The 16,417-nt window shown below is 40.5% G+C and overlaps 1 protein-coding gene across 6 annotated transcripts in view; it reads right to left on the bottom strand.

Annotated features, from left to right (window-relative positions):
* SYNE2 (spectrin repeat containing nuclear envelope protein 2) overlaps window positions 1-16,417 on the bottom strand; it is a 315,251-nt gene that overhangs the window by 71,649 nt on the left and 227,185 nt on the right. For 5 of the 6 annotated variants that reach the window (XM_078053796.1, XM_078053797.1, XM_078053799.1 and 2 more), the window contains 13 exons: window positions 16,070-16,201; window positions 14,327-14,479; window positions 13,992-14,201; window positions 12,748-12,849; window positions 11,686-11,805; window positions 11,344-11,544; window positions 10,370-10,543; window positions 8,921-9,052; window positions 5,777-5,973; window positions 4,497-4,629; window positions 3,135-3,317; window positions 2,569-2,715; window positions 756-932 (listed from right to left, as the gene is read on the bottom strand). In XM_078053796.1, the coding sequence (XP_077909922.1) occupies window positions 756-932; window positions 2,569-2,715; window positions 3,135-3,317; window positions 4,497-4,629; window positions 5,777-5,973; window positions 8,921-9,052; window positions 10,370-10,543; window positions 11,344-11,544; window positions 11,686-11,805; window positions 12,748-12,849; window positions 13,992-14,201; window positions 14,327-14,479; window positions 16,070-16,201 (2,061 nt within the window). The remainder of the gene's footprint in view (window positions 1-755; window positions 933-2,568; window positions 2,716-3,134; window positions 3,318-4,496; window positions 4,630-5,776; window positions 5,974-8,920; window positions 9,053-10,369; window positions 10,544-11,343; window positions 11,545-11,685; window positions 11,806-12,747; window positions 12,850-13,991; window positions 14,202-14,326; window positions 14,480-16,069; window positions 16,202-16,417) is intronic. The other variant, XM_078053798.1, reaches the window with a different exon arrangement.

The raw sequence follows: 16,417 nt of genomic DNA, 5'->3' as shown, positions 1-16,417 counted from the left end.
AGGGTATGTAAGCCATTATCTGCATATGAATGGGATAGCTTCAGGCTTTTATCTTTATCTTACTAAATTTTTCTAATTTAATAAATGTATAATGTTACATGTTTACTTTGAATGCCTGATAATTGAAGTTGTAATCTTTCCATGTTGATTTGCTAATTATAAATTTTCTCTTTTGGGAACTGTCTGTCCATTTTCTTTGTCCACTCATGCACTTGAATCTTAATTGTATAAATCCGTTTGTATGCATTCTCTACACATAAAGAAATCAACCAATTGTTACTATCAATTATATATAAATACTGAATATTTCTCCAAGAATGAGTTTTCTTAATATTTTCAGTGTCATGGAATGAAAATCTACCAAAAGGCCACATACATTTTTCTTCCTTTTCATAATCTTTTCAAAGCTGTAATAGCTTTGCCACTTTTGAACATTTACTTTCACAGAAAATGTCAAAATCTCCGACCATTTAGTAGTCTCACATAATCCTTGACATCTTCTTAAATAAAATTTTTCCTCTTCACTTGCCTAACTCAATTTCCCACTAAGAAATCTCAAAGAAATAAGAACTTCTTCATACGCTCTTACAGGCACCAATGGAGAATGCCAGAACATAGGCTTCATAAAAGGGCTATCATGAAGAGGATTATCAGGCTTCACTGTAAGTTAACCATATGAATATCTTTTTTAAAATTTTTCAGAAAGTGGTATTTTGCAAAGGCCAAATCACACAAACTGTGACCCATGAGCACACCTTTCTATTTAGTGTTCCATGTACCCGCTGCCATCGGCGGTTCATCTCTCCCAGGTGCTCTGCAAACTCTGTCCTCTCATAGCGCTTACTTTCTACATCACAGGTGCTTAACTGAAGTAATGACTGGTTGACAAAGTCAACGATCCATTGTTTGTAGTCCATTTCCATTCTGAACTCCTAAAACAAACAAACAAAATTAAACAACCAAAACCTGAACTGAAATAGGTTGAACCGGATTCCCCCTCTGGTGCACTCCAGGGAGCGCCAAACTCGCATTCATTAATCAAGGGGCATCCATCTGGAGTTATGTTCTACCCTCCCCTCCAATCCCACCGAATGTCTTTGAGTGGAGAGTCTCTTGTAGAATTCCACATGCCTAGAACAGAGACTCGCCATTTTCAAACGGACTGAAAAGTCAAAGGTGGCATCGTGTATGGTGGCTGCATCATCTGAACCAAAATCAAGACGCAGGGACTGACAACGGGTTCCTGCGAGTGGCTTCCTGAGAGCTCCACCGGAATTCAGAGCCACCCTGCAGGCTCGTGGAAACGAGAGGATGGGACGTCTCCAGTTAAGACTCCCCCAGAAAACCCAGGACATTAAGGAACTTTGCCAGTTTAGGTCGCTGCTCTGTTCTTCTGAGGACAATCTACTCTCCAGGTTTGGAGGACTTTAAGTTCTATAGCAATGCTAAAAACACCCCGGGGCCAAGCATGTTTCTGTGGAGCCTGATACCTGTTGGGCTTATCCTGGAAAGTTCTAACACTTCTCTGGAGGCATCAGGGAGGAAACCATGCGGCATGTGCTAGGTTCCTAGAGCCTATAAAAATACATATATGTGGACCCTCCAAAGATTCTACTACTCACTGAAGTGAGGATGTGCTAGCATATAAAAAAATCCTTGTTAACATCATGCTTTGTGACCAAGGTATTCATCCTCCGTCTACCAGAGGCTGGATCCATCAGCCTGTGAGGTCTTTGAAAGCAGTGACCAGAGTCTTCATTTATCTCCTGTGTTCCTAGTGGCGGACTTGCCTGACACACAGTAAGTGCTTGTATGTGGCTTGTTCGATGTTCGTTAAATCTACATGAAATCAAACATCACGGAGAAGGCCACCTTCATATCTATTTGTAGAAGGATATCAAATTTTCCTTGCGCATTTTCTTACGCAAAGAACATTTACTTGCTATCTACTGGACGCCAGGTATTGGGCTAGGTGTGCTATTTCAGGGAGGTGAAGGTAGCTCCTCTCTCAAGAAGCCAAGTCAAGGCGGGGAGACAGACAAGTAAGCAAATAGTTATAGCACCATGGAGACACCTAATCCCAGAAAGTAAACTCATCTGGTAGGGAGAGTCAGGAGTAGATTTCCAAATCAGGCGATACTTGAGCAGACTCTTGAAAGATGATGGAGAGCATTTCTATAGCTAGAAGTGGGGCACGAGAATTCCAGCCTGAAGCAGCATGCACCAAAGCCTGAGCGGGGAGAGCACCAGACACAGCTGGTTCATTTGCTTCTGGCAGAGTCTAGGGTCTTAGCGGGTAATGAAAAAAAGAGGAGGCTGGAGAGGTAAAGAGGGGTCAGAGCCAGTTAAAAGCTTGGATTCTGTCCTGCGGTGATGGGAGCTACCACAGGAAACCAGGCGGAAGAAGTATGCTAACATCTGCCTAGAATCACCCAACATCTCATTCCTCGCCCCTAGAATGAGTTTTTCTAAATCACATCCTATGTGTCTCTTTGTTCCGTATTTCCCTTCTGACTGACTTGCCTTCTTATTTAATGACAAGGCTTCTGGCTCTTTTTGTTTAATTACCTTGTACTTCTGAAGAAGATTTTTCACTTGAGATGCAGAACTCAGTGAACGCTCAGAGTCTTCATCTGCAGTTTGGTGTTCCACATTGTTCATCCAGCTAATCATTTCCGTGATTGCTTTACGAGATGGCAATTTCTCCATCTGAAGCTGCAAGGACAAAATGATTTCCATTTAATTACCTGCCGCTGACAAAATGAATCAAGGGCATCCACTAAAGATGATATCTGGTTTGATAAAAGGTCTCGCTCCATAATTATGCAGGTGACTCACAAAAACAAACCCCGCATTCAGGCTTAGAATAAGTGACCCCAAAACAATGACAATGACCTTCACATAAAGTAACACAGCGATGCAGATAAACTGGGAAATAAAGTAATTAAGCCTGATTTCTCTGTTAAGAAAGATCCCACTGGAGGAGAGGCCAGTAATTAAGACCTATATTCAGTGGTGCCAGCGCTGAAAATAGGCGGTGTCAATGAAAATTATTGAGTCAGAGAAATAATTTTAAAGGAGTTGTGAGCTAACAAGTGAATGCTAATTCGAATGCTGCGTCTTGAAACACCTACCTGGTGAAGTTTTTCTTGAACATCTGGAAGTTGAGTTATGAGCATGGTCCATTTCTGTTCAAACTGTGCTAAAGCAGCTCTCAGCGTGGCCGCATCGGCTTCTTTCAGGTGGAGAAGCTGGTTCCCCGTGCTTACAACCGCGGCCTTCAGGGACGACTTGTCGTCAAGCTCCTTTGAAAACTCCTAGAGTAAACAGTTGGAACATTGAGAAATGTTAAGAATTTGAAAACAGCAAAGAATAACAGAGTCAGAATAACTGGTTAGAGTCCGAAGCTAAATCACTGAACTCGATTCACATCACAAATGTTTGCACATGTATCTATACGTGTGTGTGTGTGTGTGTGTGTGTGTGTGTATGCTCATAAGGGCACGTGTGCACACACATGCTCGTGTGTACACGTACACACACAGCTTTTTCCTACTAAATGTCAGGCACTGTTCCAGGCATTAGATAGAGGACGAGGAACAAAAGAAATGGAATTCCTGTCCCTTAAGTGGCTTAATTAATATTTTAAAAAAATAGACAAATCACTTCAACTTTTTAAAAAAAATTTTAAGATTTTATTTATTTATTTGACAGAGGGAGACACAGCGAGAGAGGGAACGCAAGCAGAGGGAGTGGGAGAGGGAGAAGCAGGCTTCCCGCGGAGCAGGGAGCCCGATGCAGGGCTCGATCCCAGGACCCTGGGACCATGATCTGAGCCGAAGACAGACGCTTAACCGACTGAGCCACCCAGGTGCCCCGCCCCCAAATCACTTCAACTTTAAAAGAAACAGCACACAAAGTTCACATGAAATGAACTAAATGCAAGTAATTTTTAACTAAAATATTTGAAATCTTTCCTTTGTCTTTACAGGGGTTTTCAAGTATATTTTAAAATAATTACATTTTAATACCAAGGTGAGTGATCGTTGCTATAAAATATGAAATTGGAGAAGAGAGAAAAAATACAGGAAAGGAATAAATTTATATTACAAAAGTAATACTTTAAGAAAAATCTCAAAGCCATAGAACAACATTTTCATAGAAATATCAGTTCTGCGTATGACAGTTTAAAACCATGTGTTTTTTAGGGGGAAGCAGGGAGTTATTTCCTGCATTTATAAAGCATGCCCCGTGTCAGAGGAAGTTTTAAATTTATATACATTTTGTAGGGTCAATTAAAAATCTACTGTATCATTATTTTAAATATATAAATGACCAGTATAAATAAATAGCTCTAAGTTTGACGAATGCCATTAGCCCAAGTCTTATCCCTTATCCACAAATGATTAGGGAGACTATCACTATCAACCCTGGTCATGTCCCCCTGATATTTATTTCCAAAAATAATTATCTGAGCATATTCTATTACAACTTACAAAAAAGTTGTTTATGTTGCTTCTGACTGTATCCAAGTCCTGAGACACATTGAGGGACTGTTCTTTCCAGTAATTCAGAGTTTGCTGAGAAGATTCCAACCACTTGGTTAACTGATCCGAATCTCTGGTATAACTAACAGAAGCACAGTGAGAGAGAAAGTAAGTTAGAAATTACTCTCTGGAGGATATGCATCATCGGCATATTTTCTTCTTATTTTATTATTCAGAAAGTCAGGATACCCTCTGTTATCCCATGCCCCAAAACTGATGCTCCTAGCATCTTCTATAACTCTCTTATGAAGAATCTAGAACAAAATGGGTATTTTTAAGGTCTAAAACATTTCCTTATTACAGCTATGCAAAAATAAACCCATGGGTAAAGACGAACCATGAGAGACTATGGACTCTGAGAAACAAACTGAGGGTTCTAGAGGGGAGGGGGGTGGGGGGATGGGTTAGCCTGGTGATGGGTATTAAAGAGGGCACATTCTGCATGGAGCACTGGGTGTTATACGCAAACAATGAATCATGGAACACTACATCAAAAACTAATGATGTAATGTATGGTGATTAACATAACATAATAAAAAAATAAAATGAAATAAATAAATAAACCCATGGGTAAGGACAGCAATTATTTTTATTCACTAAATGTTCTTGACAGATATGTTTATAGTAAAAATACAACGAGCATTTGTATAAGTTGTATAACAATAAACTCTTGTTGGCTTGATACCAACATATTTATTGGAGGTGAAGGAAAATATCCAAGGAAAATGCTACTCCTCTTGTAACTTTTAAACTTTAAACTCTTAACTAGGTTAAGATAGTTAGTTCCCTATGAGGTGGGGATGAGGAGATTCAAATGTTCTATGTTCTCTCTCTTCCTCAAGGGGATTAGGTCCACTAAACAAAATTCTCTGAGGAACTTTGAAGACTTTTTCAAACTATTCTGTTAGCTAAAATTAGTATTTTTTAATTTAAAAACTTTGGGAGGAGAATAGGAAAGAGCGACATCATGGCGTAAAGGCAACGTGTATAACTTTAGAACATAATTCCTAGTTTTCATAGAGCTGATTACATATTACCTTGAGTCTAGCAAACCAACCTCAGAAAACTTAGATCCCACTTAGCCCAGAAGAGGGACCCAAGAGCTTTAATTGTTGATGAAAAACCTTACAACAGGGAGACCGCATGTAAAATGTGGTTGACCACATGATCCCTCTGAGGTCTTTCTCCATGTGGAAATTTGAGTGCAATCCATCCCTAAGAAAACATACCTGAGCAGATGCTTGAGAAGTGTTTGCAGTCTGTGTAGTTCATGGTCGATCTTCTTGTTTAGGGCCAACCACTGCTCTTCTAGCTTTGCAATCTGGCCCTCTAGTTCAGGACAGCTCACGGATGCCACCAGCTGCTTGCCTTCATTCAGAGTTTGGTAAAGCCGGGCATGCTTTTCATCAATGTTCCTTTTTATTTGCTAAAAAAAGGTAAAGTCACAGAATTAATTATTTAAAAATGAAGCCAATCTATTCACAAATACTTCATTAAAAACCTACAGTAGAGGCTACTGAAGAAAGTTTAACACTCTCCTAACCCTCAAGACTCTTGCAGTGTGGCCGAAGAAACATGATTCATGTTTTATTGATCATCTTTCATGATGAGAGTGTCTGACTAATGCAATTTCTATGGCACATTTCTTTCTGTTCTATAGACTTATACATACAAACAGAAAACAAAAATTTACAGCTTTAGACTGAATAGTTAAAATTCGTCCACCTAAAAGCAAAAAACAAGCTGGCAGTCTATAGGGCACATTCAGCTTGTGGACAAGTTTTGTGTGACCTGAAGACTATTTTGAAAATCAGGAAATTTCACATAGAAATCAGGATTTCCTGGGACTCTGAGAAAACTGGGAGATGGAGCAACCTGGGTCTGCATTCTCACGTGGCACATCGGGCTGGAATTGGGCAGACATGCTTCCCTTAGAAGAGCTTCCTCTCTTCGACACTCTCCCTTGGCAGTCCCCACCAACCCCTCAGTCAGCCTCAGAAATACTGTGCTCCTCCCTGGCCCCAGTAAGCACTTTACATTGCAACTAGGTTTGAAGGGGATAAGAAAACATTTCTTCATCATCCCTTAGGTCCCTAGAGTCTTCTAAATGGAAGGATTCAATAGGGAGAAAGGAAGAGGACTTTACAAGTGTAAATTAAAACAGTACGTCACTAATCCAACTTCATGAAAAGAAAAGAAAATCTTTAAAACTGCAATACAATGACCCCCAGAAGAGAACTCTGTCTAAAAGCAATTACCTTCCACCACTGGGTTCAGCTAATGACACTTATCCTGACAGTTATTTAAATTTCAGCTTAAAAAATAAATTCTGATCAAAATATTACTTTTCCTATTTTCCAATTAACTTAAGACTTTTAAAATTACTAAAGAATTCTACTTGTAATGTCCTTTCCACCACTCCTATCTATAACTCTCTTTTCCCACTTGATCCTGTAGGCGTAAATAAAACTTCCCACATTTGTTTAAAAAAAAAAAAAGGTCCTGGACTCCTGGCTGGCTGTCAGAAGAGCATGCGACTCGATCTCGGGGTCATGAGGTCGAGCCCCATGTTGGGTGTACAGATTACTTAAAAATAAAATCTTAAAAAATTTTTTTAAAAAGAGTTCTAATTTTCTAAGCCTTCAGTGCAAGAGACTTCGTCTTTAGAGTATCTCTGAGAAGTTTTTGTTTTTAAGATTTTATTTATTTATTTGACAGAGAGAGAGAGAGAGAGAGAGAGCACAAGTAGGGGGAGCGGCAGGCAGAGGGAGAAGCAGGCTCCCTGCTAAGCAAGGAGCCAGATGTGAGGCTGAATCCCAGGACCCAGGGATTGTGACCTGAGCCAAAGGCAGACACTTAACTGACTGAGCCACCCAGGTGTCCCTATTGTATCCCTGAGAAGTTTTAATTATGCCATTTTATACACAGGGGTCAGAATGCAATGGCCACTCAGCCCATAAGGTGCAGAACCAGCACTGAACAAGGTTTGTTCAACTCCAGAGGCCACACAGACACTATGTTCCATGGCCTACAGATGTCCGCCGATCAAAACAGATGCAAATCTCTCCATGACGCAGAGGACTAAGAATGACCTAAAGAAATCTGTAAGTTAGATGGGCTTTACAAGTCATCTGCCTTTTAAGTCCGCAAACTTATTTAAAAGTCTTAGAACAATGATTTCATTAAAAAAAAAAATAGTTCAAATTTAACAGAATCACAGGTTGCACTTCAAGGGACTTGATCTTCTGGGGAAATCATCAGGCTTCTATGAGGTGGGCAAATATGAACAGTTCCTTAACACAATGAGGTTTAAAATGCTATTTTCCATTGCATTCTCTTAGCTGTTCAGAGGGTACATCTGCATCCCGAGGCTAACAAAGAAGTAAGCAGCAGCTTCCTGCCCCCAGAGGATTCAGATTTATCTTAGAGTTATGCTCAATATAATAAGAGGGCAAAGAGATCAGTTGTACCTTTCCAGGCATCTAGACAGCATGACTAGAGCGTCATTACCTCTGGAAATGTTCCTTCTAGGAGCTGAAATGCTTCTGAAGAATGGCAGGGTCCTGCCAAGTATTTCATGCATTTTCCATCCCAGAGTCTATTCAGGCAACACACCTGCTTTTGAAGTTTTGAAACTGACATCTGATAACCACCTCCAGCCGCACAGCTCAGATGCTGACGACATATATTCAAAAGTCAGAACCAAGTGTTTTAAGTTTTCTGTTAAGACTTAAAATTCATTTTTATCTTGTTGGTCATGATCTCAGTGCCACTCGAAAGCCATTTTAAGGTGCTCTCTTTTCTATGGCATCAAAATTTGAGGCACAGAGACTTTGATGATAATACTACTAAATGTTGCACAAGAAAAATTTTGTTTGAAGTCTTTTTATAATGCTGGTGGCAGATAACAGATGATTGCCTCTTGCACAGGCTATGTCCAAACAGGGCTTCACCGAAGTAGGAAAACCAAATATAGGTTTAGTGGCCCACGTTTTACAAACTTCTTTCTGTACCTTAACTCATTTCCATGCCCACTGATATCCACCTCCTGAGACAGGGAGAACTAGCCTGATTACCTACATTCTACAGATAAAGAAACTACAGATAAAGAGACTTAGAGACAAAAAGGTGACACAGTGACTGATAAGAGCCAAGACTCAAACCCAGGACCTCCACCCCAAGCCAGACCTGTGGCTACGCAGAGTAGCCCCAAAATCAAATCTGCAGTTTCCCCAAGTATGTCTAATAGTGAGTGGTGTGATGAACTTCAATTCAAATCATTCACCTTCAAAGGTGAGCAATTTAGTCAAAGCAAAGGAAAACACAAAGTGCAATGGACCGTGCCTCTGATAGATTCAACAGGAGCAAATTACCTGGTAAAATGAAATCCTTTCCATTAATCTTTCCTCTGTCTCTTCCACCAAACTCACAGAGGGCAATGTAGATACCAGAATTTCCAGATCCTTTTCAAGAGATGTATAGTTTTCATCAAATTCTTCCCATTTCTAGAGAATCAAGAACATAACATCAGTGGGAGCCCTTTTCTAGACTAGTTCCAGACAATGACAAAATTAATCATAAAAATAAAAATGAACTCTGAGACCATACAAAATTAAAACACAGATTCCAGAGGTTTCTGAGAGATATAACCCACCCTTGTTAAGAGCTCAGCATCTAATAGAAAAAACCATTCCATCATCTTTGTGGAGAGGGTTTTGAAAAATCCGGTTGGCATGTTTTATGCTTGTCTCATCAAAATGAGCAGGGACTAATATGATTAAGTTAAAGGGATCTTCTCAGCATACACACCTCTGTGGAGACTTCAGAGCTGGAAGAGAGCCATTCTCTTACTTGGAAAGGAAGGGGCTAACTTTTAAAGCCTTTCTCAATAGAGGCTCCTGTTAGGTTGCATCTGCCCTCCCTGCTCTAACCCCAGCCGTCTGAACATTACCTGATTGTGCCGCTAAGAGCATAATTGTGCAGTCGAAGGAATGTGGGCTTACACTTCATCAGGGGAGTACTATTTTCTTAGCCTGAGTCTTGCCTTGTCCTAGTTCTCGCCATGTCTATGGAAGCCCACCACTAGGATCTCAGCACACTACAGAGCTGACTTATAGACACTAAATATTATGTGTTGGAAAAATAACCCCCTTATTAATTCTCTTATCTACTGAAGTAGTGGGTCACCTGGCTATCAGGGGCACTCTTTGGGCTCAGAGGATCTTTTTTTTTTTAATACCATGAAATATTGCTATAAATACCAATTTGACAAGCTAACCAGAAAATTCATTTCATTAGCATAAAATAACATTATCACATTATAAAGCTGGATATTTCCTTGCTTTTTGGTTATTTCCTTTAGGAGCTAACATCCACTGTGTTTAAGAAGTTAAAGGTGAAAACCTTAAAACTGAGAAAGAACTTTATGCAAACTTAATCTTCTTCTTTGAACTGAGATGAGACTATCAGGAGTCCACTTCAGCCTGTCCTCTTCGGGAAGTACTGTTTCTGAACCACTGACTGTTTCATGCAAATGACCTCATTCGGGATCTTAAAGTGCTCTCAATTTTGTTTATTTGCACATAAACCTAGAAGGTGGAAAGATGCTGTGTCATTCCCTAATTTACGTATGAGAAATCTCAGTGAATATTTCACTCAGGGAGTAGCAGTCAGAGCTAGAACAGACCTCCACACTCCTCAGTGTTAATTCCCATTTAACTACTGCTTAATGATAAATAGATGCTTCTGGATACCAGGAGGCAGAGGTCAAAATTCCGGAAGTCCAGGATCACATACAAAGTTTACGTAACCCAAATAAATACCTGTAGCAAACTCTGTAGTTTTATTCCACATTGGTGTGACTTTTCCTCCAGTAATTTAACTTCTTTTATTTGTTCTGCCCAAAATGTCTCTTTCTTTTGCAATAAAGAAGGAAGCATTTTGTTGGAGTATGTTTGGATCAACAGCATGTCAGCAACAAGCTTCTGGAAAAAAAGCTGTAAAATGGACAAGGTTTTAATATTTACTTATTTCTATACTGTGAGAGCTTGCAAACCAAGTTACTTCCAACTTTTATACAGTTATATTTGCTTTTTAGTCCCAAATCCCATGACAGCCATGTAGAGTCAAACATACGAGGAAAGAAAAAGAAAACTGACTGCGTACCCCTTAGTCTTTAACACTAATGACATTTTAACAAATCATAAAGAAAAAATCATCCTAAGTAACATTTTCCACAAAACAGTCCATGTAAAAGGGCAAACATTATTAGTCAATTTCAATTTCCAGTGAGACCTTCCGAAATTGGTTACTCTGAGTTTTAAGAAACTTTACAGAAAGGTAGATCCGTGGCTGATTTATTTCAAGACAATAAAATGGATGGATAGATGTGTGAGCCCGAGAAGCCCACACATGGAACAGCCAGAGGCTCCTACACTCCGGCTTGATTTTCTACTCAATAAAAGCCTTCACTAATCTCCTGAATTCAGCTTCCCCTCTTAAATGCTCTGAAGGCATGTATCTCAATTTTAATTTTAAATTTGTTTGAAGGGCTCCTTCATAAATATGTCTTCTCTTTCAACTGAAAGCTCCATGAATGTAAGCAACTGTGCTGTTTTCACTCACAATCATATTCTTAGAGGTTAGCAGGGTTCCTGGTATCCTGGGAGCCCTCTAATAGATGTTTGTTAAAACAATGAACGAATGAATGAATGAGCAATGTATATTTCACCAAGGAAGAAAGCGGATGCTGTCTGTCTAAGTCAGAAAGACTGGTAATCTGACCCATGTGTCTTACCTTGTGATTTTGTATTTGGGCCTGTAAGGCAACTTTACTCTTGGTTTGTTGTAAGTGGTCATGAGCAAGCTTTTCCTTCCCGATATCCACTAGTTCCGCCATGCCTCTCAGCAAGGCATCTTGCTGGCTCTCCGTGATGAAAGGGCTGCTGAGTTCGGTGTACCTGGCTCTCAGGATTCCCCACATACCGTCAAGTACATCCTGAAAAGAAAAAGCATCTTTATCCAATCATGAAAGGAATCCAAATGGAGAATGAATCTAAACTCCCTTCATGGAGGAAGAAAGTCTTACTCCTTATAATCACAGTAATTCACTGATTGAATGTTTTCTGCTCAGACATACCTCTAATTTGTAAACCTCTTGCAATAAAACATAAGGTAAATGAAGCCTCTCCCCTTCGTCTCTTAGTTTTGCCACTCGGCTCTCAGAGTTCTGCAGCTCCATTGTATATGCATCTGCTTTCTAAAGTGAGAGACGACACAAAAAAGTAAAATCCTTTAATAAGTCACAGAGGTACATATATTCATTTTAAAAGAATTACACAGTAGAGAAAAAAATTTAGGGAAACCTGAAAGTCCCATTTCTCCTCCCTCACCTCCAGCTTCTGCCAAAGAGCCTCAGCTGACAGTCTGGTCCCAACCTGTCCGAAGCTCACCCAGTAGAGGTATCCGTGCACACCCTTACACTCGCTGAGCGCACATATCCTTCCACTCTGCCGTCCGCATCCTCACCTAGCAGCTTCTCAGCTGCTCTTCTCATCAGTAAAAACATCTGACTCCTTTTAATGGGACACACAGTATGACATCCTAAGGCCACCCATTGCTTTTGTAACAGTCTGCTCTTAATGGCTTTTGGGCTACTTGAGGGTTTTTGATTCAAGCAGTGCTACTAGGTTCATCCTTGAATATTTATATACATATTTACCTCTTTGCACTTGTCTTACTTCCTTAGGCTAAGCGCAAGTCCAACACCTAGAGCGGTGTCTGAACATAGCAGGTGCTCAATGAATAGTTGCTGGGTATATGAATGAGGTGAAACTGCTGTGGGTGGAAGAGCATTTACACGTCGAATTCTGATTTACAACCCACGGACCCTGAGAAGCTGGACGAATCACCACCCCTCCCAAGAGAAGGACAGTCTTCTTTCCCAAAGCCCGCACTGACACAGCACAAACTTACATTTTTGCCCAGGTGATAGGGGACAATGGTCTTGTGGTGGTTTAATTTACTCTTCATAAAGAACGACTTACAAGTTATTTTTAAAGGTCAACATAAATAGTTTTCATTTTTATCTATTTGCTTAAGCCTTGCTACTGCTCACAAAGGGAAGTGGTTCAGAAGACAGCTATCGTACAAAACTTTTTGGTCTCAGGTTAGATCAGTTTAACTATTTTGACTTGGTTACCTGAAGCTGTTCATCAATACTCTGGCCACTAATTTCATTCAGAGACTGTTGTAAAGATGTTTTGTTCTTGATAAGTTGATCATACAGTCGCTTTATTTCATTCTGCACAAGAAGATAAATTCAGGAAAACAGTGAGAATCTCATGTAGGCCTTCAATACCTTTTCTTAAAAGTTACTTGTCCTTTAATATTTGTGCTACCGGAAGTTTCAAACATATACCAAAATAGAGGACTCCCTGTGTCACCATCACCTGGCTTTAACAATTACTGACTGTGGCGGGTCATCTCTGCTCTGTCCCCTCCCCTGAGCTTTCTTGACTGTACTTGATCTCCCGCCCCTCAGATTATTTTGAAACAAATCACAGGTATTTTATTTCATCAGCGTAAGTTTCAGTATGTATCTTTAAAAGATAAAGATTCTTCCCTTTAAAAATACTACAGATCAACAATAATTCCTTAGTACTATTAACTGTCAGAACAGGTTCACATTTCTCTAACTGCCTATAATTTTTCTTTTTGGTTTGTTTGAGTTGGAATCTAAATGAGGTCCAATAGGTTGCAATGGACTAATAGCGGCAGGCTCCCCAAGCATCTCTCTTTTTTGTTCCTGGGATTTTGGGTGGAATGGTGGAAAAACTAGGTCTTTTTTTCTACCCAGCTTCCCACCATCTGGATTGGGCTGACTGCCCTCCCACAGTGCTACTCAACATGATCTTCTTCCCTTGGGTCTGTTTTACTTGCATTCTAGAAGCTTGATCAGATCGAGGTTTGGTTTTATGGGCGAGACTCCTTCATAAGCGGTGTTGTGTTTCATTTCTTTTTCTCTAGTTAGGAAGCTACTAAAATCGTCTGTCTGCCTCAAGTCTCTCCTTCAATCCACAATAGACAATGGCCAGATGAATCTACCTGAAACACACAGACTGTCCTTTCTTTGCTCAAAAACTTTAATAGCTCCCTGTTACCTAGAAATCCTCCCCTATGACGCTCATTGACCGCTAAATGGAACAGAGGAAAGAAACAGGGTGTTAGCTCGATCTAACAAATTCAAACCATAGCTTTGGGAAGAACCTCGCTTTCAAATGGTCTTCAGCCATGTGCAGCAGAACTAACCTAGAAACCTTCACAGAGAGAACATCTTACCACTTTGCTCGGCAATCTCTATTCACGAATGCTGCCAAGAATAATGGAATTAATGGGAGTTAACCTAAAACAATGCCAAAGAACGCCGAGCGCCTAGCTCTGTACCTGATAACTGCGGTTATAGTCGAGGCCAGCTTTCAGGGACTTGCTTTTAGAGGCAGCTGTGGCCTGGGTGTGCTTCAGGTAGACTTGGAGGTTGTCAAAACACTGAAGAAACAAGCTGGTGTTCCTCCCGGGCCAAGTCATGGCTTTCACAAGGTCATTCTTCTTGTCACTCATAGCTAAGTAAAGTTTTTTCAGTTCAAGAGCCAGTGTCTGCAAAGAGGAGAGGGAGCAAGACACAGTGAATGGAGTCTGACCTCAAGAGGCTTCGGCTCGGGCTTAAATAGTGGGCTGCCCGCAGCAATGGCCAACACACGGGCTTGCTGGAAATTCCCCACCTCGTAGTGCACCTGCTGAGCACAGACATCCTCTCTGAGGAGCCCAGGGGTCTGCAGCATCTCCTCCACCCTGCCAAGGCACTGACTGAGGGTCAGAAATAGCTCAAATAACTTTTTATCCAAATTTATGTATGTTTCTTCTGTCATGTTTTCCTGAATCAAGAGGAAAAAAAGAAAAAATAAAAATCATTAGGATTCCTTGCCTTCCTAAGCCTGAATTTTCCCCGATTTCTGTTAAAGTTTACAAGTTATGTTATACTGTTTTATAATTGGTTGTTTTGAACACTCTGCGAACTAGGAAGAAGAGTGAATAAATAAAATTAAGATGTTGACTCTGAGCAAAACAAGTTTATAAGAAACTCAATGTTAGGCAGTGAGTTGACTATTGAAATGGAATTAAAGGTAAATCACCAGATGAAGGATTTCCTTAAGGGGCCATCCAGGTGGAAGTGTGGTCCCAAGTAAAGCATACTGTCCCTCTTTCCACTGCTCCCTGCCCCCCACATTTTAATGTAGGAGAAAGTAGGTTAATGAAATCAAGTATGGCTTGGAGAAGGAAAAGAAGTCAAGACATTTGAAGGGGTTCATTGGAAAGAGGTACAATATTTTAAAGATGGGGAATGGCAGGCACAGCATGGGGACTATAGATAATAATACTGTATTGTATATTTGAAAGTTGTTAAGAGAGTCGATCTTAAAAGTTCTTATCACAAGAAAAGAATTTTTATAACTCTATGTGGTGATGGATGTTGGACTTATTGTGGTAATCATTTCACAATAAATATAAATATCAAATCACTTTGGTATATATCTGAAACTAATAGAGTATTATGTATCAGTTATAGCTCAATAAAAAAGGATCGGGATGGGCTGTGGAGCAGGGGGCAGTTAGAAGTGTCATTTATGGGCTGACTGTGAGAATTAAGGCCCCCTTAGATGTACAACTCCAAGGGGGGGGTGCCTAGGGTTGAGCCACTGTGCCCTGGTGAGTTCGGGAGCCACAGATCTCCTTAGGTTTTAGCATAAGCTGCTAGAACGACCCCTTTTTCTTTACCCATGATCACCCTGAATTCTTGACCAGTTACAAGTAATTTAGAAGCAAACCAAAACTGTAATCAGCCCAATTTGGGCTCTGTTTCCTACCATCTTCTCTGGTGGACACCTAACACTATGCAGCATACCATTTCAACATTAAATCTAGTCAAGGTTGGAAATCTTGTCAATACTCCCCTCCTTCCTCACCCTTCCAATCATAGAGCACCCCTGCAGACAATACTAATCAACAATGATCCTTGTTGGGGCGCCTGGGTGCTGTAGTTGGTTAAGCATCCACTTGGTTTCACCTCAGGTCATGATCTCAGGGTCCTGGGATTGAGCCCCCCGTTGGGCTCTGTACTCAGCATGGAGTCTGCTTGTCCCTCTCCCTCTGTTCCTCCACCCCCAGCCCCTCTCTCTTTCTCTATCTCTAAAATAAATAAATAAATATTTAAAAAACAAAACAACGCTCCTTGCTGCTGCCAATCCTGGATGTGGGTTCAGAAGCCTTTGTACATGATGCTCTAGGCAGCCACTAACCAAATGTGAGTTGGCAAAAGAGAAAGATTCTCTTTGCAATTGCAGGACCCATTCCATTATGTATTCTATTATTTATTCAATAAAGACAATTATGACTAATTCACAGCATCCCATCTCCCTTCTTCTTTGATACTGCAGTGAGGAGAATATGTAACGTGACATTGCTACCTGGGTCTGCAGATTATTGGCTTCTTGACGCAGGTCTTCCAGCTGTGTGGTGTATGTTTTCAGTTCTTCAGTTGTTGGGCATTTAAAGTTATACACACTCACACTGGGCAGAACACTCATATTTGTGGCAACCTATATGAAAAAGGGAAGCCTTATTACCATTCGAGATCCTGGTGATGTTAATGGAAAACAGCAAAATTGCCTTCACGTGTTACCTTCACGTCAGGGTTTCTGCTATCTTGTCACTTGTCAGACAAAATAGTTAAACCTTAAATATTGTGGACAGCTTCGAAAGGTCATGAGAAGGCTTACTGAGACACTTAAGGGTCCATTCAATATCAAAATGAG

Source organism: Halichoerus grypus, chromosome 8, assembly GCF_964656455.1.
Source record: "Halichoerus grypus chromosome 8, mHalGry1.hap1.1, whole genome shotgun sequence".
NCBI classification, from domain to species: Eukaryota; Metazoa; Chordata; class Mammalia; order Carnivora; family Phocidae; genus Halichoerus; species Halichoerus grypus.
Note: the sequence above shows the minus strand (reverse complement) of the source record. Positions and strands in the feature narration are given on the sequence as shown.